Here is a 27,904-nt window from a genome sequence, read left to right as displayed (position 1 = left end):
AGTTTTCATTCCAAATACAATTTACCAAGTCACAAAATAATGAAGGAAAAAAAAACTTATGAAGATTTAGGGTAGTTGAAAAAGTATACCCGTTAATGAACACAATTAGGGTTTGTTGAGAATGCATTATTGATTCAATAGTTAAAATGGAAATGGAGATCAAAGCTGAAGTATTTGCATTCTCAATGCCAACAATTAGCTTGTGGACAGTTAGTCGAACGATACATTATCAGGTGCACGGTTTCATGTCAATTCCAAAGTTTAACTTCTTTTTTTCTTGGGTCCTCCCTAAAATCTGTTTTGGATTGCTGTCTTAATCATTGGTTTCAGCCCTCAAGCAATTCTAAATTCCAAATCAATAAAGATTTAAGTCAATCGGTTGTTTTGGTCCATTTTGGTGGTTCAAGCAAACAAACATACATTTGACATACCTTTATGCCTAAGCTCAAAATATCATAAGGATCAGGGTTAGTAGTAAAAACTTTGTATGTACATCTTTGATATAGAAATTGAAGGGGTCGATTTGAACAAGTTTTAACATATCTAAAAGGAAAATTTGTTGAAGCTCATAAAAACTTTTCGACCAAAATGTATCATGACATGCGAATTCAGATCTGCCCTCACAGTACTTCATCTATTTTTTTTTGGTGGAATTTAGTGTAGACGTAAAGCAGCAAAACTAAAACACACGGATCGTGAGAAGAGAAAATTTTTATAGAAATCCTTTGAAGGCTTGAATACAGAAATTAAAAAGACACGCTTTGGTTGCTCAAGCTTGCTTGCCACATCCACAAATATACAGCAAGCTATGTCATATTCTCTAATCAACATAATACCTATTCTACTAGGTTGGGTTTGATTTTATGTTTGATCATCTACAACTGTGAAGTAGGATCATAGCCATTGCTGTTTCCACCTTTCTTTGGGTCTCCATTGATATGAGCGATGTAGTTGTGCTCAAAATCATCCTCCATGAATCTCTTCCAGAGCCAATGCTGTTTCCAAACTCGCTCAGTCATCTCCTCAATTGGGATGTTTTTAGTCTCAGGAACAAGGAAGAACACGAAGAAGGACATGATAACAACCCATCCAGAGAAGAACAAGAAAATCCCATACTTGAAATGGCAGAGCATGGAAAGGAAAGCCTGTGCAATCACAAAGGTGAAGAGAAGGTTGACACAAACTGTAACACTCTGCCCAGCTGAACGTGTCTCCAGTGGAAATGTCTCACTGGGTATCAACCACCCAAGTGGTCCCCATGACCATGCAAATGAAGCAACATAGGTACAGATCAACACCACAACCAGGACTCCATAGCCTTTACCAAGATCGTCTGAGTGGTCAGTGACCTTGAGCCCTAATATTATTGCAATGGCCACCTGAGAGACGAACATCTGAACACCAGCTTCAAGCAAGAGTACACGACGACCCAGCTTGTCGACGGAATAGATGGAGACGATGGTAGACAAGACATTGACGGCTCCTGTGATGACTGCAGAGTACAAAGAAGCATCATTACCGAATCCTAGTGTGTCGAACAGCACCGGCGCATAGAACATGATCGCGTTAATACCAGTGAATTGTTGGAAAACCTGTTCACCAATGATAGGAAGAATTTGTTAATCATTTATTGTAATGGACCTAATTTTTTGATCTCTAGCCGTAACAGTTCACAAATGGTTGATGATACTGACCTGCAAAGCCATGGCGATGATAAGTTGGGGGCGGTTTTTACGCATGAGGAGGTTTCTGAAAGGGTGTTTGACTTCTTTAGCAACACGGCTGGCTTCCATGAGTTCAAGGAATTCAGGTTCAATGTTGTCAGTGCCACGAATCTTCCTGAGAACTTCTTTCCCTTCTTCCAAGCGACCACGCTCTATGAGACTGTTAGGAGTGTCACACACAAGGAGGGCCCCAACAGTTAGGAGAACCGCTGGTATACCAGCCAAACCCAGAGAGACTCTCCAACCCCAACCGCCTTTGATTCTACAGAGACAATGTCAAAAGGTTAATTAGTGACGATAGATGCTTAATTAATTGTCTGAGGCATTGCTGACACCTAAAACTGATGAACAATGAAGCATCAGAGTCAAAGAAGAAACCCAGAAGAATGAAAACAACCCAAATTAAGTATGGCTTGACAATTCTAAATTGCATATCATTTATCTCAATAGAATATTTCTCACTTTCTACACCTTCCCCCTCCCCTCATACCCCCAAGAAAAAATCTCTTAAATTTTCAATCCTTTGTACTTCTGCTTTCTTTTCTCTCTTTTAACTCCTTTCCTTACTTCTGATCACTGCACATGGTTTCTCTCTTTTGGCAACCTCTGCAAATGGTCAACAGTCATTGATAGCAACCCTCTGGTTAACACCTAACAATCTCCACCTATAAAAGTCTCTGAATATTTTCTGCTAGAAAAAGAAAACAAAGACCCTTTCTTTTATTTGGAATTCAAATATTTGAAAATTACTTTTCTTCATTTAGCTTTATAAGTCTTTACTACCAACGTATACTTTCTACACTTTCCAATAGTGCTTTGAAGATATATTCTACTTTCGGGATAGGATTGAAATGAATTTATAAATGGGAAAGGAAGAGAACAAAGATGATTGCATGGAAAAAGATGTAGTCCAATACGTATGGCCAAATGATTTATAAGTCAACAACCAAACAAAACAAACCTAAGAAATGAAAACAGAACAGCGACAATACAATGACGAAAGAAAGAAGTTAAAACTGACTTACTTATTGGTTCCGTAATTGACAAGATTAGCAAAGAGAATCCCGATGGTGACATTTAGTTGGAATAAGATATTTAATCCTCCACGTATTCTCGTTGGTGCTATCTCTGATAAAAATAGAGGGACCGCCTGTTGAAAATCAAACAATATTCAAATAATTAGAAAATATTACATTATAAATTAATCATTTATAAATTATAAAATAAAATAACCGAGTAGAAAACGAGAAACTCAATAGTCAACTAGTTACGTCAAGCCCAAAATAAGACAACCAAATGGTCCCCATTGAAGCTTTGTTTGCTATAGACACCCTTATGGGCTTTTGCTACCCCTTAGGCAGCCTAAACATATCTTCTACCTAATTATAATATAAAAACGTCTCCTTCCTAGATGTTATAGGGCAATTTTCCTCCATTTCTCTCTTGTCAATTTGAATCCAACATCTCATGATGTTGAAAATGAAAAATCATAAAGCAGGGTTGAGAGAGAAAAAAATTCCCTTCTCATGACCCTACAAAATTGGAAGTAAAGAAGCCATTTTTGAGGGGTCCAGATCTAGATATTCTTTAGGGCCCAGATAATAACTGCAACCTATGTTTCAAAGTAGACCACACAACATAACCATCATGTTTGATTAAATTTGCAAAATCATTTAATAATAGTTAAAAGTGCTATCTGATTTGGAATCCGATTCCAATTGAAAGAGAGTCACTGCTTTTATTTGAAGTGTGTTAATCTAGTATGGGATACATCAGAAGGTTTATTTGACAAGTTTAATTTACCGTATCATTAAAGTATGGAAAAGATTACCAAAATAATAAATTATACCTAACAACAGTATGATAATTATGGTTGTATTGAAATCAAAATCAACTGAACTGAATTGGGATCGGCATGAATCAAGATTCCTTTACTAACCTATCTTCCTTTTGCTTTAAGAATCATCATAATCATAAAAAACATAATGGGTTCAGTTTTCTGATATGGACATATAATGGCTTGACTGACTTGTAGTTAATTAGAAATATATAGGGTGAAGTGGATATTCCACCAAAGAGAAGAGAAATTAAGATAATTAAACAGACCTGATTAGCAAAACCAACACCACACCCAAGAAGGATCCTTCCTATGATGAGCATTGCTAAGTCCTGAGCTGCAGCGTTTAGGGTAACACCAGCTAAGAAAAAGACCCCAGCGATAAGCATAGTCAGCCGTCGGCCGAGCTGCCTTGTGGTGTAAGATGCAAAGAAGGTCGCTACCAAACCAGCAAGGTACAGAGATGAAGTGAACAGCTGCAATCCTTGATTGTCGTATTTGCAGTAATTGCTGTTGATATTTGGATCGTTGGTTTTCCGGTAGACGACTGGGAAGAATTTTTCCAAGAAAGGGTCCATTGAGGTAACACCACCTGGAACATAAATTAAAGAACATGTTTAATTACTCGGAAACCCTTAATTAGAACAGTAACCTCACTACTAATGAGTTAAGGACTGAAAAGCAAACAAGGACAAGACTATACTAAAAAGAAAAATCAATAAAATGATGGAATATTCGCACATTAGGTGTTCAATTTCTATTTATTTAATGCTGCAATTAACTGTGTTCCAAGATTAAAGTTTTTTTTTCTAAGAGAAGCTACTGTGAAATTAACCCTCCATTAGAACAGTAGTCTCAATACTGATGGGTTAGTGACTTGGAAAAGCAAACAAGGACAAGACTACACTAAAGAAGATAAATCAATAAAATGATGGAATATTTTGCACATTAAGTGTTCAATTTACTGTGTTCAAAGATGAGAATTTCTTGTTGTCACTTTTTAGTTTTCTTTTTTGGTATAAAAGAAGCTTTGATCTTCTCTTTTATTCTTCCCTCCTGATTCTTACAGATCAACAAAGAATATGAATAACTTATCTTTTTTGTGGGAATTAAGTACAAGCCTTTTATCAATCATGAAGGAGAAAGATGCCTTTTCTGGATTGGATAGAGTGGATATAAAAGCCTTCTATCAAAACAGAGCTTAATTTATGTCAGTTCACTTGATATAATTTCAAATCAAAAATGAAGATTTGGATTTGGTTCTCATATGTAAAGAGGTATTCCTCCAAAAAAAAATTTTTAATTTTCCCGAATTTATTGCTTACGTCACTTTGTTTGATTACTCTATAAAAATAATAAAATTGTAAATTTGATTCTTCAAAGACAAATATTGGAAAGAAAAAAAAATATTTTTTCTAGTTAAACTTTTGTGTGGAAGGGGATGCATGGATCGTGGATAAGTCATGTGATCAGTTATACTCTAGTTAACTTTATTTATTACACAAACTAGATTTTTTTTTCTTTTTTCCAGAAAGCATGTAGAGCTCAAACCAGACAAACATCAACTCATAGAGAAAAAAAAATCAGACTACTTGCTTCTTTTATGAAACAAAATCAATTCTTATTTTCTGGAACATAAATCATTTTTGTTGCTTTTTCATTTTTAGGAACTATATATAACTCGCGGACAGAGAACTATTTGAGTTATAGAAAATTTCCTGTAGTTCTGAATAAGTGAAGTGACAAATTATCCACTTTATTAAGAGAAATAAAATCATGTTTCATGTTCCAGGAGTAAAAATTAAAAATTAAGAGGCATAGATGAAACAAACAGAGAAGATGATTATGATTTACAGAAAACAGAGGAGACAAAAGTAGTGAACAGGATCTGAGGAAATTAAAATAAAGAAAGAAAAGAAACCTGAAACTCCGACATCGTAGCCGAACATGAGACCTCCGGTGGCGGCCATTATACATGAAATGATCACGATCGGTGTAATTCGAGCTTCAAACTCGACTCCGCTCGACGGAGCGGCGAAACCTCCGGCAGGCATGGCTGCAAACTCAAGCTTTCTCCAATGAGTTGAAAAGCTTCACTCTAGAAGAAAGAAGAAGAAGAAGAAAATGGAAGAAAGAGAAGCACCAAATGTTTTGTTTTTTTTTCTCTTGCTCGATCTGTTGAGACTTTTTTTTTTTTTTTCGGTCTTCAAGAGGAGGTTAAGAAGAAGAAGAAGATATGATGTAGTAGCCACTAGAAACGCTGTCTTATATAGAGACCATGAAGAAAAACGAGGGCCTGAAACTTGAAGATTTTGATATATCGACAAAGTGGGGCCCACCATCTACACTCACCGAGATTCTCAACGTGGTGGCTCGTCTAGTCGGCTGGCCAGTCAACAGACGGCTCTAAACCCTCCCTCGGCTTTAAAAACTCTTTTTGTAATGGCGGGCTGCTTTGATGGAATTACCTTATTCTTTGAGGGTATTTTAGTAAGTTCGCAAATGTATTCTAAGTAAAGCGGCAAAGGTCTTGGATAGTTGGATATATCTTTCGGGCCAATAAGAAGTGGGTACGCGCGGTTTTGGGTCACTTACGGATAGGAGGTTTCATCAGTCATGACGTGGGACCAGCTAATAGGTTAGAAGATGATGCCACGTGGCATACTTTTAAAACGGACGTGGCAGTGATATTATGCTGCCTTCCTTTGTTTACCTTGCGGTCAACGGATAGGTCAAAGAAAACATGCTCGCCTTCGTCGTCGTTATATCCTTTTTAATGTTTTGATTGATTGATTGATGAAATAGAAACCCAAACCGGGATCGGAACATTGGTTCAAAGTGTCGGTGATGCATTGCCGAAATTCAGTAATACATCATCATGTCAGAATGGGGCGATACAACTATATTTTAACCTTATTTTGCTCGGGTCTTCAACTTTTACGAGTACATCTGGCTTTGTTATCGTCGTGTCAGTGTTTAGCGATTTTTCCAACCTTGGATCGCAGCCGTCAGTCCCGACTTCCTAATACAGTTCGGTTGATCCAACTTCAATTCAATTGAACCGGAGAGCATGGTTTGTATCCTAGTTGAAAAGAGGAACCAAAACAATGGATGGAAATTTGTATAGAAATAAATAAATAAATATCTACACGCCGCCCGCTTTGAAAGTAACCCTAAATGGACAATTAAAGAGATGCTATTTCTTTCTACTTGGGCAGAAAGTTCCCTACGATAGCAGCTGGCTGGTTTTTTCAGCCCAAACTAAACCGTGTTGATGGTTTCCCATTTAAACCGGTTTTTTTTGGATGAAGTAAATTGTAATCCAATGAAAGTGAATTGTCCATTTAAACCCTTTTCTTTTTCCTTTCAAGGAAGGTAGGTTTTGGTTTTTCTGGTAATCAAGTTAATAAATCTTATAACCAAATAGAAGATATCATAACAAATTAGACCATATGAGATAAGAAATCTCCTACCACATTTGTTTTCTTAAAATCTAAGATTCATTGGTCAACCAACTCCCAATTTTAAATTTCTTTTGAAATTATCTTCAAAACTTGATCTCCATAAATGTGTTGATCCAATTAATTAGGGAAGCAACCTCTTATTTTATTTATTAATGTTAGATGATAAATCATTATTGTTTTCAATATTATAACAAATCCTAACCCATAACAGCCGAGAGAAGCAATGTGACCAAGGAATTAATTTGCTTGTATTATTTCTTTTACGAAGTTACTTAATAGACAGTCATTTATTACCATCGGAGGTTAGTTCAAGTGGTAAGCAGCTTGGTCCACTTAAGCAAGGATCCAGTATCGAAACCTTGTGGATGCAAAAAATCCCCGCTGGAAGACTCACCCACTACAGCCAGGTGTGCTACTCGGGTCGAACACCGGATTAGACAGAGCAGAGCCTTGAAAATAGGGATTGGCAACCAAAAATAAAATTATTAGAGCAAGTTACAATAATAGGGTTCACATATTTCACTTTAGTCATCAATTATTGTTGTTAATTTTCTTTTTCAGATTTTCTTTTATAAGTTGTGTAACAAGAACTGATAATATATCAAATTGATGTAGAATTTGGATAATTCTAAAATAGTGATTCAACAAGTTTACCTTAAAAATATAAACACAAAAATGATAGACCAACTTGTCTACCAACTTTACATACCCATCTCTCACCCTTCTCTTATAGACTTGTTAACATGAAAAAAAAAAGCCATTTTCTATCTATCAACATAAACCTAACAAGCAATGTGAAACCTCAAAAAAATTATTTCTTCTTTCTTATTTAAGATCATTGTAAAACAAACTAGGGTTGATCTCTTTTTAAGAATTAAAACATTGCATATAAAAATCATCTATCATCGAAACATGTTTAAAAGTTGTTTCAATATTGCATGCAACTAACTCATATAGTAATGTTTTTATTTAAGCATGTTTTATTTTGTGCATTGGAATTTTTAGAATGATAATTAATTGTGATGGCTATCACATTTAGGAATTGTTTGATTTTAGATAAATAGTTTTCCTTATATAACTTGTCAAAGAGTGGTACAAAAAACAACTAGCTAACATTGTAGTTTATAATTGAGCTCCATTCTTACCAAAAAACAAAAGGTCAATAAAAATTAATTTGAGGTTGAAATCAAAAGACAACATCCACCATTACAAAATTATGAATTAGTAACACATTTGATATGTCAATTGTGATTGATATCGATGCTTGACTTACGAATAATTTAAGCAAGTGGGGGAAAATATTATCGGATCATATTCGTCTTAACGTCAATTGTGATCATTACTATCACCATTACTTTTAATTTTCTTTTAATACATTTCAAGTGGTCACACAAAGTATATATCAAAAGGTGAAGCATAGGGTTTGTATGTATACATACCTAAATGGTCAAATACATAAAGAAAAGAGAACGTTTGATTCGATACTCTACGTCGGCCATCATCATCATTAATGTTAAGAGAGTAGACATTCTTAATGTTTGAGCTACGCTTCTATCTTCGTTATTAGTACAACTTTAGTCAAACCAATTACTAAAACAAGAAATTAGGAACCTTCCCTTATCAAACCGACATGTCAACCTACTCCAAAACCCCTCAATAATTTCAAAGATTACAAAAAAAGTAGGTTCACTGGCATCCATGGATCACAAATAGGCAAGATTTCCTTTATTTATGAGTCTTAATTTTACACGTCTAAAATTCGAGATTTGGAAAAAGTTGAAACCTTGATTAACCTATTAAAAATGAGAGGAAGAAATTTCTTGATGCTAATATTTAGAAAACCCTCACATCATATCTGATTGTAAGAATATTCAGAGGTTGATATGATATCCGTGAAACCACATGATGAAGACAGAAAATAATAATGATTTATTGTATAGTAGAGAAGCTTTAGAAAGCTTTGAAAGCCACTTCTATTTCGGTTAAGCAATGAACAGTTCAAACTGTCCAACCATTTAATCCAAACCAAAATCCATATGACCTAAAAGTTATTTGTCAACCCCTTCATGTGACTTCAATTATTTTCTACTAGGATTAACCATCTTATCCAACTTCTTCTCCTTCTTTTTCTTTTTTTCTTTTTTTTTTTTTTTTTATTTTTTGGGGTGTAAATCTTATCCAACTTAAGTAAGCATTACAAAATGGAAGTCTCACATGTAAATCTGGCAAGTCACGCAACTCTGAAGTCAGATTCTATTGTTCTACACTCTCGGAAGTCGTAACTGCGTTTGGCGGTTTCTCATTTAACTTTTTCACATGACAGGGGTATTTGTGGAATCAAATTATATCCATTGTGATTGTATGAACAAAAAAAAATTATATCCATTGTATATTAAAAGAAGATAGTCAAAATCAAACTTTTGATAACCCACGTGGCTTTGTGACGTCATAATGACGAAGGCCCAAGTCAGAAGTCCTAGTCATTTACACGTCAGCCCTATTATTATTTATATTTTAATATAGAGGCGGAAAAACAACACCCTTGCCTTTGCGCAAAAAGGGCAAAAAAAAAGGAAAGTCACGTAATTAGTTAATTACTACCAAAAAAGCGGGAAAAAAAAAGTTTCATGTCACGTGGATCATAAGGAACGCGTGTGCCACGTCAGAAACTATAATCTAATCGAACGTCGTTTTCATCTTCCAAGTTCCAACAATGTTGCTTTTCGCTTCCGTAAATACCCTTACACACTCCGAGAATTACGATCCTCTAACCTGGACGTACGTGCAGAGTAACTGAACTCGCCGCCTCCGGTGTTCATCCATTACCATTTTTTGGGGGCTTAGTCATTTCTTCCCTATTGATCTTCGGCAGCGTTGTTTGTTGAAATCGTTGGTCGATTGAGTTTTTCTACTGTACGTCATCTACATTAGTCGAACTGGAAGAGCAAATCCGTCTGTGCTAGTTCAAGTTGAGGTATGAGCTTGTGAATTAGGTGATACTAAGTCAAATTTGTGTGGATGACTTCGCAATATTTGTTACTATTACCCTTTATGAGATTTCTGCTTTTATTAGATTGGGCAGTGGAAATATGACAAGAAGAACCGTTGCAAAGGTGTGAAAAATGTTTCTTTTTTCTTTTCTTAAACTGAAATTGATCAGATGATTCAGTTGGATCTGTTCTGTGTCCAAATATGAATCCGTGAATCGATCTAAAATGAGAAAATCTATCCGTTGTCATGAAATGAGTCTGCAAGTATACTCTGTGGGATTGTTTATCAAGAATGACAAGTAGAGTTAACCGTAACATTGTAGAAAGCAGAGCCCGGTTGTTGAATGATTTTTTTTTTTAGCAGACTCAACTTAATTTTGATCTTGCAAACGTTATTCATTGTGATTTTCGGCAACACTGCAATTTCCTATTTCTTCCCCTTTGTGTATGTGTGTCTGTGCCATAAATTACAAGGACAAAATGTTGAGTAGATTTTACTTTGAGAAAGGAGGTAGGACATACAAAACGGACCTCTTGGTGACTCACAATAGATACTGGAGCATGAGATTCTTGTTCTATGTAATGTTTAAGAGATATATATCGCAATTTCATTGCTTATTACCTTCTTCTTAGCTGCACATTTGACTAAACAACTTGAAATTTATAACAGGGTGTATTCTGGCATGTGTTCTTGCATTCGATCTAGGCTGCCAAGAAGTTCAAATTGAATGATTCCTAAGCTGCATTAAGATCATCTGGATTTGGGTCCCAAAAGTTAGGATCCTTAGTTTTAAGTTCAGGTGGATCAGATTATTCTTTGAGGTGTAATTCCTATTCAATTATTCAATTCTCAACATTTTTCAGAGATTAAGCTCCTATCTGTTTTGGATTTAATACTCATAGTTGAAGGCATTATAGCTGCATATTATCTGAAAGATGGAACTCCTAGTTCACTAATAAGGTTTATCTGGCCCAACTCCAAAATGAAGAATCACTGGAGGTTTGGACTTTAAATATTCAAAATGCAACAGTGGATAATTGGGAATGTTAAGGACCTCAGAATTCCTTATGCTAAACAGTCACTTATATGCTATGTTTCTTTCTTTCTTCTTCCTCCTCTTTTTTTATTTATTTATTATTATTTTATGTTTTTTGGATGGGGGGGTTCAAACAGCCATTGTATCTAGAGCTAGATATTTGGGTTCTAACAAGTCTGAGGTATAGAAAACCAAACTCATGACACCAACAGTTGGCAGTCAGAGGAATGGATAAATCTGTGAGGATTGGTCTCTATGATATTTTTCCATTCCTAAGAATGGATGATATTTAGAATCTACTTGGAAACTAAATATTTTGTGGGCTTTCTATGTCAAAATTCGAAGAAAAACATTTAAAGATTAATAGTGCTGGTTTGAGCCTTGATTACTTGGGAAAGGTGGGATGGCTTTGTAGATTGATTGTGATGGGGTTTATATTTTCTTGCTCTCCTTGATAATGTGTGAAGAGACTATGGGGTTGAATTCTCATTCGGATTGTCGATAAAATGTGGACCAGCTGAAAATGTACAGTATTCTGGTACATTGGTTGCTTTTTGCTCGTGACAATGTTCTTACATTTCTTGAAAATGAACTTAATGTCTTGTTCGAGATAAAGACCACTGTGAGAAAATCCATTGGTGGATATGTTCTTAACTATGACTTAGCATTCTGAGATGAGTGTGAATTAAGACCTTTTATAGTCAGTCTCAAAGGGAATACTAATAACACGAAACACTTTGAAGGATAACATTGGAAAACAAGATATCCAGTAAGGCTACTATATCTTGTTCCAAAAATACTTGAGTTCTTCTTATGAGACTAGGGGACCTGCTTAATGGAATAGAATGGTTGAAGGAATAAATTGATTCGTAAAACATTGAAGCTAAGATTTTGCTGGCTTGATGGATTGGTAGCAAGATCAAGAAAAGAGTTAGGAATTTCCCATCCAAGGAAATAAGTAGCATGACTAGATGATAAAAGCGTGGCTTGATCATGGAAAGAAAAGGTCATTGGCAGGATCAATGAGGATCCTCTGGTCATTGCTATGGTTTTGTTATAAATACATTAGATTGAATAGTGTTTCAGTAACTATGGCCTGAGGTTATTTTTTGGTACATTATCAGGAAGAAAGAAGAAAACAGGGGCCGCAAATCTGTAAGCAGAATATGTGGATTTACACATCAGGTGGTGAAACATACTTTGAGATTTCTAAGGTATCACAGGAGTTGAAAACCACATGTTCAAAAGCTCAAATTAACTCTCAAAAAAAATTGAAAATACATTCTGCTGGTTACTCTAAGTCAAAGTACATGAGCTATTCATAGGAGCCCTGATAAGGAATCTACACTGGCTTATCTACATCATTAGCTTGGCATTTCTTACTCCTACTATACCTTTGTACTTCTATAACTACCTGATGTACTTCATACACTAATAATATCAAAACATAGTGTTCCACATCCCTGATTAAACCATGTTGGTATTTTGTCCATAACTCTTTGAAATCGATTCAGATGCAAGACCTTGATCTTCTTGTAAACTGAAAGCCTTTCAAATGATTATTCTGGAATATTTGTTTGAAAGAGAAGATATCAAAACAGTGTCTCACACACTAGAAAAATATTGCTAACATTAACATGCTGAAAAATTAAACCATTAAACTTCTGAAACTGTCTACACTAGCATAGGAAAACACAAATATTAACACCCCCCACCCCTCCCAAGAAAAAGGAAAAAAATCCCTCCCCTTGACCCAAATATGGACAGAAGAAATAAACCAACTGAAAGGCTGTTTGGCCCAACTAATTGGTCATCACATAAAACTTTGATCCAGTTACGTGAGTGACAAGCCCTAGGGAGGTATCCACCTGCTCCATGGTTTTTATGCTTGAGTTTGAGCTAGTTTTAGTTTGGTGCTTAAGGGTTGGTTTGGATTCCATAATATTTTGATATTTAACCACAGTTAGAAATATTAACTTTTTGTCTTTATGATTTCATCTCTAAACTATCTATTACATTTCATACCTAGGTTGAGTACTAGGGAAGTTCATTCAGCTTGAGAAGAGCATTGTAAATATTAGTACTGAAGTTCACTCTTGGTTCAACCATATGACAAAACCTGGTACAGTCCCTTTGACCTTCAGAGATATTAGACCACAAGAATGTTGGTTTTGATTTCAATATATTGTACCACAAGAATGTTGATTTTGATTTCATTTATTGTTGGTTCCCTTGTATGAATTTATTTCAAAGATGAGACCACAAGGAGAAGCTGCATGCCTATAGAGCAAAAACTCAATATCTTTTCCATGGCCCCCATTATGATTAACCCTTTCCTTAATCCTGATTAATTGTATTTAATTATTCAGTTGTTGACTACTTCCAGGTAAATGCCATAACTCATATTTTGCTCATATACTAGGGATAACATGACTTTCCCTGGAGCTTGAGGGCATTGTATAGTGCTTCCCATCAATTCACATATACTAGCTTCAAAAGGCATAAACACAGTGGCTCAATAAGGAATTCATGCAGATTTGCACCAGCTCAACAAGAATTTCACTCGTCTTGACCAAAACAAGATGGAATTTTAGATTTTATCAGGAAAAAAATTAAAAATCTATTGGGTCCATCAGGTAATAAAAAATGAGGTGACTAACTTTGATTGGATCAGTGTCCAAGATGTATTGGCGGCCTTCTACTATGAAACCATGGAAATGTTTGAACTGAAAGAAAAGGGAAACTGTTGAATTTCAAATGTGTCTCAATGATTTCATCGCGTTAAGACTATTAACATACTTATAAACTTCACCTAATAAATAACATCGGAGTAGCAACTTATTGTGTATGTATATTTATTTTGTTTCCTTGTATATCTGAAACGCTTAGTTGGAATGTATTTCTTTTTAAGTCTCTCAGTTGCAGATCAGTAAGCTAGAGATTGGGGGAACTTGTAAGTAATGTACAGTAAAATGGCATAATTGACTTCAAACCTATTATGGAGTAAACTCTGATGTTTTTTTCTTTTTTGTGACAGCAGGTCCAATGGAGCATCTGGATCAAGTCTAAAGACTAGACATGCATGATTGATCATTCATTTTGCAGTTGGTATTAAGAAATATAAAGAACGTGTGTCTTAAAATCAGATGAGAAACTTGAAAATGTATGAGTTCTTGCATTGTTCTTCAATCCCGAAAATGATTGGTTACCTCTCCCCTTTGTCAGGGGAAGTTCTCTGAGGTCATTATGCAAAACTTGTCTAGTGATTAGCAGGTTTGTGCAATCTAACCCTCCTGCTGACCAATGACAGGGTATATGTAAAAGGTAGATGCTAGTTGCTACAAACAGAAACTCTGTTTTTATGGGAAAAGCTATCTACTACAGTGGAAATGAGGACATGTTTACCTGCTTTTCTGTTGGAATTATTTCATCCACTAGGAAGACTTGGAAGGGCTCTGATCAATTTATCAACGGGGCCAACCTAGTTATAGGTTCAGTTTGTCACTTTTCAAATCATTGAATGAATCTCACATTGGTGCTGAAGGCCTGACCCTGATTATGCACAGGTTGCCAGTTTGCAAAGTGACCAGACACATGGGGCTGCGTTGGTTGCTTAGCGGTTAATTCTATAGCTAACCTAACCTTACCCACTCCATTCTTATACCAAAACACAGGAGGTGTGTAACCATCTGATTGCCTCTTTATTTGATCATGGTATATTAGTAAGCCAGTAATCCAATTGGGTTTTGTTCAGTCAGAATTTCTCGATCCAGGGGCAATCATGGAGCCAACTGCTGTCTCTGCATTGCATGTTTGGTAAGCACTGCTAAACAAATAGTACCATGAATGGAAAAAGACCTAAGTATTAACCCCAAAAGGTTGACTTGGTACAGGTCACCAGCTCATAAGTAAGAGATCAAGAGTTCAAATCTCCTTGTGGCCAGATCTTCTCCCTTGTATGTTTATAAGTTCTCCCTTGAAGATTAGTCCAAGTGCACATAAGTTGATCTGAACAGCTCAATTACCAACAAGAATGCCCGAGTATTATTCACATTTTCTGTTAGGATGACAATGACTCCTTTTAAGTGAGGAACATTACATGTGAATATTAGAGGCTTGAAAATTTCAAACTACATTCCTAGAATATTTAGGTTTACCTTTTAGTTTTTCATAACCCCTTCAACCTCAACTCATGTATCTAGTTTTATCACTTTACATAATTGGACTGTTTAGTCCCGATGCCTTATATAGCTTTATTTTTCTTATTGAGATTTGTCAGTGAGCCATCTTTTTAATCAACCTCTGTAAAAACACATTGGTAAGCTTTGTCCTCTCTCTTCTATTTGTTTTATCCAGAAATTATATAAATACAAATTGTTTCTGTTTGCATGGAAGACAGTTGAGAATGGTTTTTAACCTATCGCTCACCTAACAATTGCATGCATGCTCACTGGATTTTGGACCACACTGACCTTTTGCAGAATTTAGCATCAAATTGACTGAATGGTCATGAGTGCATTCAAAATTGAAAGCTCTGATCAATTGGGTCTGATAAAAGATTATTCTTTTGTGATATCTTAAGAATCTCAATTGGGCCTTGGTGGGCCTTACTCTTCCGGTTGCTATTGTGGTTGCTGCATTAAGATATTAGGACTCATTCCCATCATTAGCTATTTCAAGCTGTATCTTTTAATGATATTTTCACCATCATTACATGAGTCCCAAGCCCTAGAGAGGCATCCACCTGCTTCATGGTTTTGATGCTTGAGTTTGAAACTAGTTATATTTTGATGATTAAGGGTTGGTTTAGTTTCCATAGTATTTTTGATATTTAATCATGGTTAGAAAGATGAATTTTTGTGTTTATGATTTTGTCTGTAAACTATCTGTTACATTTCAATATCTAGGTTGAGTACTAGGGAAGTCCATTTCTGCTTGAGAAGAGCATTGTACATATTAGTACCTCAAGTTCTCTCTTAGTTCAACCATATGACAAATCCTGGTAGAGTTCCTGTGACCTTCAGAGATTTAGTACCACAGGAATGTTGATTTTGATTTCAATTACTGTCGGTTCCCCTATGCGAATTTATTTTGGAGATGTGGCCACAAGGAGAAGCAGCATGTGTATAGGGCAAAAACTCAATATCTTTTCCATGGACATTGCATATATCTGGCTCCCAATTTGATTAACCCTGCCTTAATCCTGATTAATTGGTTTTGACTCTTCTGGGTTGAATATTTCCAGGTAAAATGCCATGACTCATGCTTTGCTCATATACTAGGGATAAGATTACTTTTTCCATGGAGCTGGAGGGTGTTGAATTGTGCTTCCTAGCCATTGACATATAATAGCTTCAAAAGGCATAAAAACAGTGGCTAAATGAGGAACTCATTCAGAGTTGCACCAATCAACAAGAATTGCACTCTTTTTACCAACAGAAGATGGAATTTTAGAATTTATCAGGAATTTTAAAACTGAAAATCTATTGGGTCCATCAGGTGATAAAAGAAAATAAGATGATTGAATCTACATTCAGGATGTTCTGGCGGCCTTCTACTACGAAACCACAGAAATGTTTGAACTGAATGAAAATGGAAACTGTTGAAATGTCAAATATGTCATTAAGTGTATTAACATAATCTTAAAGTTCATGTAATAAATAACATTGGAGTAGCAACTTACTGTGTATGTATGGGTTATTTGTTTTTTCTTGCACATCTGAAACACTTAGTTGGATTCTATTTCTTTTTTAGTCTCTTAGTTGTGGATGAGTAAGCAGAGAATTGGGGGAATTTATTTTGTAATGTAAGATGGCATAATTAACTTCAAACCCAAAATGGAGTAAACTCTAATGTTTTTTCTATGTTTGTGACAGTAGTTGGAATGGAGCATCTGGATCAATCTGAAGACTCCACACGCCTGATTGATCATTTATTTTGCAGGTGGCATTAAGAAATATAAACAAAATGTGTCATAAAATCGGATGAGAAACTTGTAAATGTATGAATTCTTGCAATTTTCCTTCAATCTATGAAAATGGTTGGTTACCTCTCCGTTTTGTCAGGGGAAGCTCTCTGAGGTTATTATGAAAAACTTGTCTAGTGATTTGCAGGTTTGTGCAATCTGACTCTCCTGCTGACCAATGACAGAGTATATGTAAAAGAGAAATTCTAGTTGCTACAAACAGAAACTCTGCTTTTCTGGGAACAGCCAACTACTCCATTGAAATTGAGGTGAAGTGTCATCTTGAGAGAGAATACACCCCTCTCGGAATTATTTCATCCACTAGGCAGACTTAGAAGGCCTGTGATCAATTACTTATGGCTGACAATTCCTGACCCACCTTTAAATTCATCGAATAACTGCCCAGGGTTCAGTTGTTACTTTTCAAATCATTGAATTGATCTCACATTGGTGTTGAACGCCTGACCCTGATTATGCACAGGTTGCTACATTGCAAAGTGACCAAACACATGGGACTGGGTTGGTTGCTAAGCGGTTAATTCTATAGCTAACCTAACCTAACCCACCCCCATTGTTATACCAAAACACAGGAGTTGTGTAACCATCTGATTGATTGCCTCTTTATTTGATCATGGTGTTTGTAAACCAGTAATTCAATAGGGTTTTGTTCAGTCAGTAGAGGCAATCACAGACCCAACTGCTGTCTCTACATTACATGTTTGGTAAGCATTGCCAGACAAATAGTACCATGAATGGAAAAAAGGTCGACTCGGTAAAGATCACCATCTCATAAGTAGGAGATCAAGAGTTCAAAGCTCCTTGTGGCCGGATCTTCTCCCTTTTATGTTTATAAGTTCTCCTTTGAAAATTAGTCGAAGTGCATATAAGTTGGCCTAAACGCCTCAATTACCAAAAAGAATGCCTGAATATTATTCATATTTGCTGTTAGGATTAGAATGATTCCTTTTGACTGAGGAACATTGCATGTGAATATTAGAGGCTTGAAAATTTCAAACTAAATTCCTAGAGTATTTAGGTTTACTTTTATAGTGTTTCATAACCACTTCAACCTCAACTCATGTGTCTAGTTTTACCACTTTACACAATTGAACTGTTTAGTCCCAATGCCTGACATAGCTTTATTTTTCTTATTGAGATTTGTCAATGAGCCATCTTTTTAATCAATCTCTGTGAAAACACATTGGTAAGCTTTTGTCCTCTCTCTTCTATTTGTTTTATCCACAAATTGTATAGATATGAATTGTTTCTGTTTTCATGGAAGACAGTTGAGAATGGTTTTTTAACCTATCTGCTCCCCTAAGAATCACATGCATGCTCACTGGATTTTGGACCACACTGACCTTTTGCAGAATTTAGCATCAAATGGAGTGAATGGTCATGAGTGCATTCTAAATCAAAAGCTCTGATCAATTGGGTCTGATAAAAGATTCTTCTACTGTGATATCTTGAGAATCTCCATTGCCCAAGTTAGGTTAGGTTGAAACTTTTGACTTGCTGATTTTCCTTTTCTGCTTGGTGGGCCTTGGTGGGCCTTACTCTTCCAGTTGCTGTTATGGTTGCTGTATCAGGATATTAGGACTAATACCCATCATTACCCATTTTAAGCTGTATCCATTAATGATATTGTCACCATCATTAAGGTGGGCCTGTGCAAGAGCACACGTGGAAGGCCTGTGGGCCTACACCTTTGATATTTTAATGATTTCCATCCACCTGGAGGATCTGTCGGCTTTCTTTTGTCTAGTGTTAGTCTGGAAACATGTGTGTGAGGCCCATTAATGCAGTTATTATTTGCATGTTAACTTGGGGCTCCACATTAGGGGGCCCACAAGGACTCATTAAGGCTCCACATTCACATCAAGGCCCAACCGTCTGGTCATACCCATAATATATATGTCTCTTTTTGCTTATATAATATTCTTGCCTGCTAACTATCTAACTTTCATTCCTCTCCTGTGATCATAATGTTTCTGGACTTTTTGCAGTAACACTCACCATTTTCATTGATAGATAGATTGATGTAGACACTGGCGGTTATCATCAAATCTCAAGTTACAAAGTCTGGGCTTAATAGGCCCAAGTTCAAATCCTTATACTGGTTCTGTGGGCCTGGCTGGATCCATTATAGTCAGCCCAACAGCCCACACATCTACTCTTCATTTCATACATTGCCAATCCTAGAAAGCTCTAGCACCCAACTCTGCCTTGATTAACAACAATGGAAGTTCCAATAATTCAAAGTTAACTCTTAATTCCATTGATAGTGATCTTTTGATATCTTTAAGTCTTGTGGAATATTCCAAATGGAGAGGCAGGATCCCTCATCCACTCTCATTTACATGCTATAATTTTCTAAGTAAGAGGATTAGTAACTATTCCATTTCAAATCAAGCAAAGTACCTTTTCTTGCTTAGGGTCAATCATTAGAAGGGAATGAATAAAGTATCTGCCCTTCAAATTTTCAATACAAAGCATTAGATTCATTAATCATTCTCCATGCAGACTTGATTAATAAACAAAAAGAAAACTCCCAAACTCTTTAGAAAAGATAAGCAAAATTTGCTGCTAATTATTAAAAAAGTAATATGAAAAAAAAGAAAGAAAAGGAGTCAGGGTGCATGGGCCAAGCTGCTTGATAATAAACATTGGAAAAGACAATACCAAGCAAAATAGGACAAATGTCTGAGGAAATAAAAACATAAATAAACCCAGAAGAGAAAAACATTTGGCCATTGATTAATCTGCAAATGGTGGGTCAAAACTCAGAACACCTACCCAAATTTTTCAGAATTAAATTTGGAGCCTTTATTAAGTCCAAATTAAATGCAGATCTTTGAAGTCAGATAATGGAATCCACTATCCACCAACCCCATTATAGGAAATAAAAGTAAAACAGCAGCAGCACTAAGGTAAGGCTCTGAACCTCCCATCTTCTCAGCAAACAGGATTTGGTTGAAGAAAAAGAGGAAAGATCACCATTAAAAAGACATCTCCAAATGCCAATGAATTGATACTTTATAGAATTTTGCATATGATTCATTAATCTCTGGAATAGTAAGATATCTAGTGTGATATCATAATTTTTGGTTTTGGGTAGGAAAAGAAAAATGAAAAATCATCACTAACATTTAAAGATGCATGAAACAGATAAAATCTGCTTTCTACAGTAGTAGTAGTTTCTTATCTAACTAACTTACTTACCTGACCTTGTTGATGCCTTGCTGGGAAAGCAATCTTGGGTCCCTCTTTAAAGATTAGTTCCATGCACTTCTCATTGACTGATTCCTCTCCAACTGGGTCAAATCTATCAATAAGACAAAGTACAAGTGAGGGAGTATTTATAGCTCCCAAAAGAGGAAGAAAGGTAGAACTTCTAGCTACACCTCCATATGTATTAGTTCCACTGGTGCAGATGTAAGCAAAGGGATGGGAAGAAACTCAGAAACCCAGAAAGATGTTCTGCTCTACTCTACTCTACTCTACTCTACTGAAATATATTATATGATGATGTGGAGGACTCATAACTCTATGTGATATTTGAATAATGACAACTTTATATTGTTAAGAGATTTGAATACTCATTAGGGTTTTGTTTTTATTTCTATTTCCAATGCTATAGAAACATCAATTATGCAACAATTTGGATTTGTTAAAAGGGTTTTGGATGAAATTCTAGGCCATACCTATCTATCTAACCTCCAGTTGTAGGGCACTATTAATTAAACTTGGAAATTAGGTACCAAAAGAGAAGAGATAAACATTTGTTTAAGTAGGAAAAAAATAAATAAAAGTGCATTGTATCTTGCCAAACAGAGAAGCTTGGTTATTGTATTCTGATTCCATCTTGGCTTTATTCCCCATTGATGCCTCACTTGAATCTCTTTCTTACTTAAAAAAAAACAAAGAACCCAATTTTTTTTATCCTTACATCTAGTAAATCTAATCTCAATTACTTGAGATCAAGTCATGGAAACAATTTCTCAGTAAAAATTATTAGAGTAAAATTATACAGAAAAACTATTTCTTCGAGAAAGAGAGTTCAGATCAACGATCCTGAATTGAAAAAAATATAGGAGAGGCTATAAGGTATTATTGTGGGTTCCACTCTTTTTTAAAAAAAAATTATCATCTTTACTTGTAAGCCTCGTCTGATTTTGGTTTTGTAATTGAGAAGTGTAAGAAGAACACTAAAATATGGTGTTTTACAATTTATGTAAAAACCTAGAAAGAGTAGAATAAAATAAAATTGCCACGTAGTAGAAGATTATCACCTTAAAGAAAAGTGACGTGGTCGAAGTGTATTGATTTTTTTAAATAAAAAATATCAATATAGATAAACTAATTCAAATTTATTCTCAATGATCTATGATTCTCTCTTTAATTAAAAAAATTGGATTTGCACATATCACTCACTTGATATGGATACTAAATGGGTTTATTTAATTTAATAAATTTATATGGATCTGCGCAGACCACTCACTGATATGAATATTAAATGGGGTTTGTTTAATTTTCTTTCTATATTATATGATAATTAATTAAAAAATCACAAGGAAGATTTGGGTTTTGATATAAATTCTAATTAAGGCACGAAACCTTGATGTACTTAAAAAGACTTAGTTGACAAAAGATAAGTTATTCAAATACAAGGAACCTGTCTGCATCTCTCATTCTCTTTTTAATGAAAAAATGGGTGCAAGGGTTGGACTGGTTTGTGGGCCTTCTTCTTCTTCTTAATTATTATTTTTTTCTTCTTCTTCTTTTTTTAATTTATAATAATATTTCAAAGTTGTGAATGATCTGTTTGTTTTCGTCGAAATAATTATGATAGAAGAATGCCCCAGTAAAGAAGGCACCAGAAATCGACTCTCAACTAAATCCGACCCCATTGACATAAACTAAAACAAAACCAAATTCAAATTGAATCATGATTCCAGTAGTTGTTATGGTTGAATTGTATAATTGTCATTTATATCGACTTCATTTGTACTATTCTTTGTCAATACTTAGATCATAAACAATACTAATAATAGGTAAAATTACAAAACCAATGATATATATTGTTAATATCTTTGAGGAGAAAGTTGTCTAATGGAGAAAAGATGATATTAAATTAAATGATTATGATAATATGATGGATCTATTTTTATTTTTTTGAATCCAAGCCACTTGGTCCAATGATATTAAATTCTTTATTGTTTTTTAAGGTTGGATCTTAAAATTTGACAATCTTCTTTCTTTTTTTCTTTTTGCCAACTTCAAGTCCTTTTGTTCTAAAGTTTTAAATTACATCATTTTACCATGACCATACATTTCCCATCTATACCGTTGAGTTGACAAGGAAAATCATCGATCGTCTTGTCGCTTGTCCTTATTTTCATTCAATTCAAGAACGTGGCTTTTGTATAAAACATTCATAACTATAGTTGGTTTAGTTAATAAAGATCAACGCCTCATAGTATACGATCAAGAATTTGATCTCTTTAAGACCAAGGGTAAATCTCTATCCCCTTAAATAAAGTTACCTGTTTCAAAGAAAAAGAGACAAAAAAAATGTAAAAAACGTACAAGTTTCACTTTAACGATGCTTATATATGTAGTACAAAAGTGACATTTAAAGTTAATCGATTATGTGGAAGAAGGATAAAAGCTTACTTAGACTTTTGTTTCCATTCCAGTGATGGTTGATTTGGTCATGGTGAAAGTATAATTACTTTCCACCTGAAGGAAATGCACCGTTAAAACGCATATAGACCATAAATAAAAGAACACGCATTGTGAATCATTTTGGGTCCCTTATTATTGTGTTTCTGTTCTATATCTAGTCTATTATAATGAAAGGTCCGGAATTTCTTTTCTGTTAAATTTTTTTTATTTTTTGTGAATGGCTTCGATGTCCCATTATTTAAAGTGAAATGGAGAAGCTCCTTACACCACTAATACACGAGAATCTATTATTGAATGTCGTTAAACTATCGTTGTTTTGTTTTGAAATCTCAAATCTACCTTTTGAATAATATGAGATTACCTAAATAGCCTTGCACAAAAAAACAAAAGAAAAGAACAAAATAAAGGTGACAGAAAAATGATATCTTTTCCATTTTACATAAAGATATAATGGTATTTATAATTGTAATATTAATCATTCTAATAAAACTGAAATAATTGTATATTTTTCAAAGATAAAATGAGATGTCAGTGTTTAAATGCTTCTATTTTTGAGGTGATATGGCAATTTGCACTTTTATCTAATAAAAATAAATATGATTAAATCATCAAAACAACTACTTTCTATCTTCTCATTTTGGGAAATTTTCGTTTTCAAATCTATAGCTTTATACCTTTAGAAAACTTTTTTAAGGTACTAAACCTTACATGATTATAAAAATAATAAAAAGTTATAAAGTATTGATAACAAACACCAAAAGTTCTAAAAAAAAGAGACCCATTAGCCGAACAAACAATTGCTTTGGTACTCACATATCTTTTGGTGGTGATGAAGCATCGAAGGAGACCCTTTTTCTTATATAATTTTTTTTAATTTTTTTTAATTTTTTTATTTCCATAGCATAGAACACATTAAAGTAGCTGAATCGAGAAAAGATTGTCTTTTGTTGGGCTTCACACCAAATAAAACAGTAAAATGTGTCACAACTCACAATCCACATCTCTCAGCAACATTTCTTTTACTTTACCCAAATTTGAAAAAAGAAAAATTTTTTAAAAATAAAAAGAATCAAAACAAGAAATAAAATATACTTTTTCAATTTTTAAATGTCAAGCCACATATGCTAAACAAGGACTCACAAGTAGTCAAAAAGTGGCTCATTGGACAATATTTATAAATAAAATACTTATTTCCTTTTTTTCTTTATTTTTTAGTAAACTTGAAGGAGAAATTATTGTGAGGAGCTAGAAAGCTCAAGGGTATTCTTGTTACATAACATTTTTTTTTTAGCCAAGAGGTGGAATTTAGCCAAGTGGTCACAGCTTTCAACATCACTCTCTTTTTAAGTCAAGATATTGGCACCAGAGATTTATACTCTTTCGAACAAAAGAAAGTGAACGCTTGTCCAAGCAATTCTTCAAGTAGACAACATATGAATTTCTAAAATAAAATTTCTTCATAAGCTTCTCCTAGATTGAGTTTCTATTCATCCAAAGTCTCCAAGCCACTTTAGCAAGGAGAGCCTTATTTGTATGAGGATGTCCTTGAATTTAAGATCCTTGTTCTCTTTGAAGTTACATATCCTTTGTCGAGAGATCCACTTAAATTTCTTCTTTGAATCACTCTTCGGTAAAATCAGCACAAATTTTTTATATTGTTATGATGCTCCTTATGGAAGACTAAATAAAGTGAGGCACTAAGTGTGTGTTCTTTCTGAGGGCTATAGACCTAATTAATGTCTCCTTCTCAATAACACCCATAACATACCATGGAATCTCGAGCTCACCATCCACAGTCTAGACAGCATTCAGAGAGTCAGATCGAACCTCCACACTATGGAACCCACTTCTTATTGCTTCTTGAAGCCTAGCTCGGATGCTAGGTAACTCACATATGAGAATATTCTCCTCCGAAGAACCAGCAACAATAGCAAATATAACCTTCCCTTCGTAGTCTCTCCCAATCGCCCAGTACCCGCATTTACCGGCAGCCACTAAACGATCACTATTAACTGCCAACCATCCCTCTAGAAGTCCCAACCAATGATGCATCAAGGCCGTGGACAACACAAAGCTACAACCAATATTCCGTCTCTCAAAGAACGTCCGGTTGGCAACTAAATCATTCACTGTAGGTTGCTCTTCCATGAACCATAATTGAACTAGCCTCACGATCTGGCGAGTCACCTACTCCACCGACTGCTCATCTTGGTTGTGGTGACAGTCATTTCTTTTCTTCCGAATGTAGTACACAGTGGCCTTAAAACTGATACATTTCACAAACTTTATAACTGAGTCACTCAAAAAATGGGATGTAACCCACTTTAATTCTTCACTCCACCAACTAATATGATGATTAGGAATTTGGATGGCCATTCAAAATCAATATGTTTGACCAAACCTTTTTAGAGAACCCACATTCAAAGAACAAATGATCACAATTCTCATTACCAACCTTGCAAAGGATACAGGTGGGGTCCACTTGAATACCCCCAACCTATTAAATAGTCCTTCGTTTAGAAAGTCTTTTGAGGATGGCTAACCATGAAATCAAAGAAAAGCGATTTTGACCCTTTGCTGCCCACACCACTCGAGCCCAGGAAGCCGTCAGTTTAGAGTCACACACTACCTGCAATGCAGTTTTTAAAGAGAACTCTCCACTTGGGGTTGCAATCTACACAGCCTGGTCACTATTAATCCTTTTGAGAAATATCTCCCCATCGTGACAGAAGCTGATTATCATTAAAGTGGTTCTCCCACGCACCGCCCACCCTAATTAAATCATGAACCTTCATAAATGGGTCTCTGCCAACAGCTGAAGTAAGCACACTGTTCTCACCTTTAAGCACACATTTTAACTCCAAATGTGCCTCATAAGAGACGCTTGATTCCATGCATATAAGTTATAGAGACCCAATCCACCCTCCTCTTTAGGAATGCATACCACACGCCAAGCCACCTTGTAGGAACCTCTATTTGCAACACTGAACCAAAAGAATGATAGTTGTTTCAGCATCCCTGTAGACATTTCTCTAGTGCGTACATTTTCCTAATGAGGTTTTTTAACAATGCAATGCGGAATTTCATATACTTTTCACTTAGTCAAGTTTCAATCTAACATAAATAATGAAAGTTATTCAAACCCTTATTAAAATTTATGAACAAATATTCAAAATGCAATCAAATTTAGATGAACATAAATTACAATTTCTTATATGATTTTATTTTGATAAAAAAAATTGTATCAATCTCTTTATAAACAAAATTATTATTATTATATAAATTTTATCAATGAGATATTTATAAATCATCAATCACATAGACTAATCTATGTATTTTTATATATAAAATAATGAAACATTACATTTCACAAGGCATTTTGAAGTAGAATAAAACCCTTTGGTTATAAATATTCTATAATAGTTATGCAAACAAAACTCATTTATATCATTGCCTTTTAACTATCACAACATTTTGAATTTGGAAAAAAAAAATGTTAGAGTGTCTTACCACTAAGTTTATCTTAAAATTAACTAAATTTAAATTAGTGGTCAAATAGTTATTTAGCGTTTGCGAGTCGAAAATCACACCATTTCCTCAACCCTCCATGGAAAATGAACTTCAACAATTAAAAAAATTAAATTATTTGGTCAGGAAACTTGTATACATGTATGCATTTGTTGAATACAAATAATGATATTTTTTAAAAACAAGAGAAAGGAATCAAGATTTTAAAACTAGTTAATGGAATTAAATAAAACCCTTTAAAATTCATTCAATCTAGATCATTTAGAATCAATATTAGCATAAGATTAAATAAAATTTATGATCAATTGAGTGTAATCCAATTTGTCAGACCTAAAAGGATTTTGTGAAAAAAAGAATCTAAAGAGGAACATAGCAATAAAGATGAAAGGTTAAGGAGTGTAGATATGAAAACCTTTTCCCATTATTTAATGTTCAACTGCTTGAGAAGTAATCATATAAAATATGGAAAAAAAACCAGTTTTTTAAGTGCAGAAATTATAGAGGGAAGATATAATAATGCAACAGAACCCAAAGTAGAACCCACCAGAAAAAGAAGTTAGTTTTTTTTTTTTTTTTTTTTAAGAAGAAAAAGAAGTTAATCTCAAAAGTTAAGATTGGATAATTAGAGTAATCAACGTGTTTGGTGGTTTATAGGTTGCAATAATATATTTTATTTCTCAGATGATCAAGACCTAACATTAAGTGGGTCCCATTTCTTTGGAAGAAGAAAAGTGGGTCCCACTTGGAATATAATATGTAACAAATTCAGCTTCAATGGAAGATCCCCAAGTGTACCTTTTTTCTAATTTAATAGTTCATTTGGACAGTCAAGAGATATTTAAATAATGGTAATAAAATAACACCAAAGTGGTATAATTTATTAATGTGGTTGTAATTATCTTACCTTATCTTATTATATGATTCTTTTTGTATTTATATAATATATTTATGTTGTACCATACTTACATAACATATTCATTTTCATCATCATTTGGATAAAAGATATCTATTTTTTTATTGTTGATTCGTATTCTCTCCAAAGTTCTAAGCAATGTCATGGCATTGAAACATCTTGAACACATCAGTCGCCTAGGATACCTAGATTGACACCTTACCATCTTGTTGGTGTCGTCTTGTTTGTCATTTATTTATTTATTTTATTATTGTTGAAATCGCTTGATCGGCTGAATTGCCAGTCAAACCCTCAAATAGACCGAAAAGCTTGTCTCCATGTTACAAAATGGTAAAAGTAAGAAGGGATTAAATCATCAATATTATCCCAAAATATATATATAAATCATCCATTGCCCATAGGTTAGTTTAGAAACATAAAAAAAATCAAATATAAGCTTTTATTTTTTATTTTTTTAAGTAATATAAGGTTTTTGAAGTTTAAAGAAAAGAAGCTCAAGAAGTGAGAGACAAACTTAGAGTTGGCTCAAAGAAGCGGACAATCTGAATGCTCCCAACCCGTAGATACCAGTTCTTCATTAATGTCTTTGTCAATGATTAATTAAGGAATGTCTAACTGGCCTTCACACACCGAAAGCATGACCTGAATTAGAATTGTTACTTGGTGGCGTGGTTTGTACACCTATACGTCCAATAATCTAGATAGTTCTCAACAAGTCGAACCCTAATGCTATAACTTGACGCCCAATTCGAGTAAAT

The 27,904-nt window shown here is 34.6% G+C and overlaps 1 protein-coding gene across 1 annotated transcript; it reads right to left on the bottom strand.

The window, feature by feature from the left end:
- Window positions 1–696: 696 nt before the first annotated feature.
- Window positions 697–5,797, bottom strand: LOC149003465 (sugar transport protein 13-like). The gene is made up of 5 exons (XM_089136621.1): window positions 5,483–5,797; window positions 3,831–4,153; window positions 2,750–2,874; window positions 1,695–1,986; window positions 697–1,592 (listed from the first exon to the last, which is right to left on the bottom strand). Exons 1-5 carry the CDS (start codon window positions 5,613–5,615, stop codon window positions 876–878), a joined length of 1,590 nt encoding a protein of 529 aa, XP_088992747.1. The 5' UTR covers window positions 5,616–5,797; the 3' UTR covers window positions 697–875.
- Window positions 5,798–27,904: the final 22,107 nt, after the last annotated feature.

Source organism: Hakea prostrata, chromosome 10, assembly GCF_041222555.1.
Source record: "Hakea prostrata isolate BN-2017 chromosome 10, UWA_Hpros_2, whole genome shotgun sequence".
In the NCBI taxonomy this organism is placed as follows: domain Eukaryota; kingdom Viridiplantae; phylum Streptophyta; class Magnoliopsida; order Proteales; family Proteaceae; genus Hakea; species Hakea prostrata.
The sequence above is the reverse complement of the archived record's forward strand: the minus strand, read 5'-3'. Positions and strand labels throughout refer to the sequence as shown.

Bases quoted from the DNA above. Each gene is read 5' to 3' on its own strand.
- LOC149003465 (XM_089136621.1), bottom strand. From the start codon at position 5,615: ATGCCTGCCGGAGGTTTCGCCGCTCCGTCGAGCGGAGTCGAGTTTGAA. The intron at 1,987-2,749 runs GTAAGTCAGTTT...TTGTCTCTGTAG, and splicing joins GTCAATTACGGAACCAATAA to AATCAAAGGCGGTTGGGGTT. The intron at 1,593-1,694 runs GTCAGTATCATC...ATTGGTGAACAG, and splicing joins TCATCGCCATGGCTTTGCAG to GTTTTCCAACAATTCACTGG.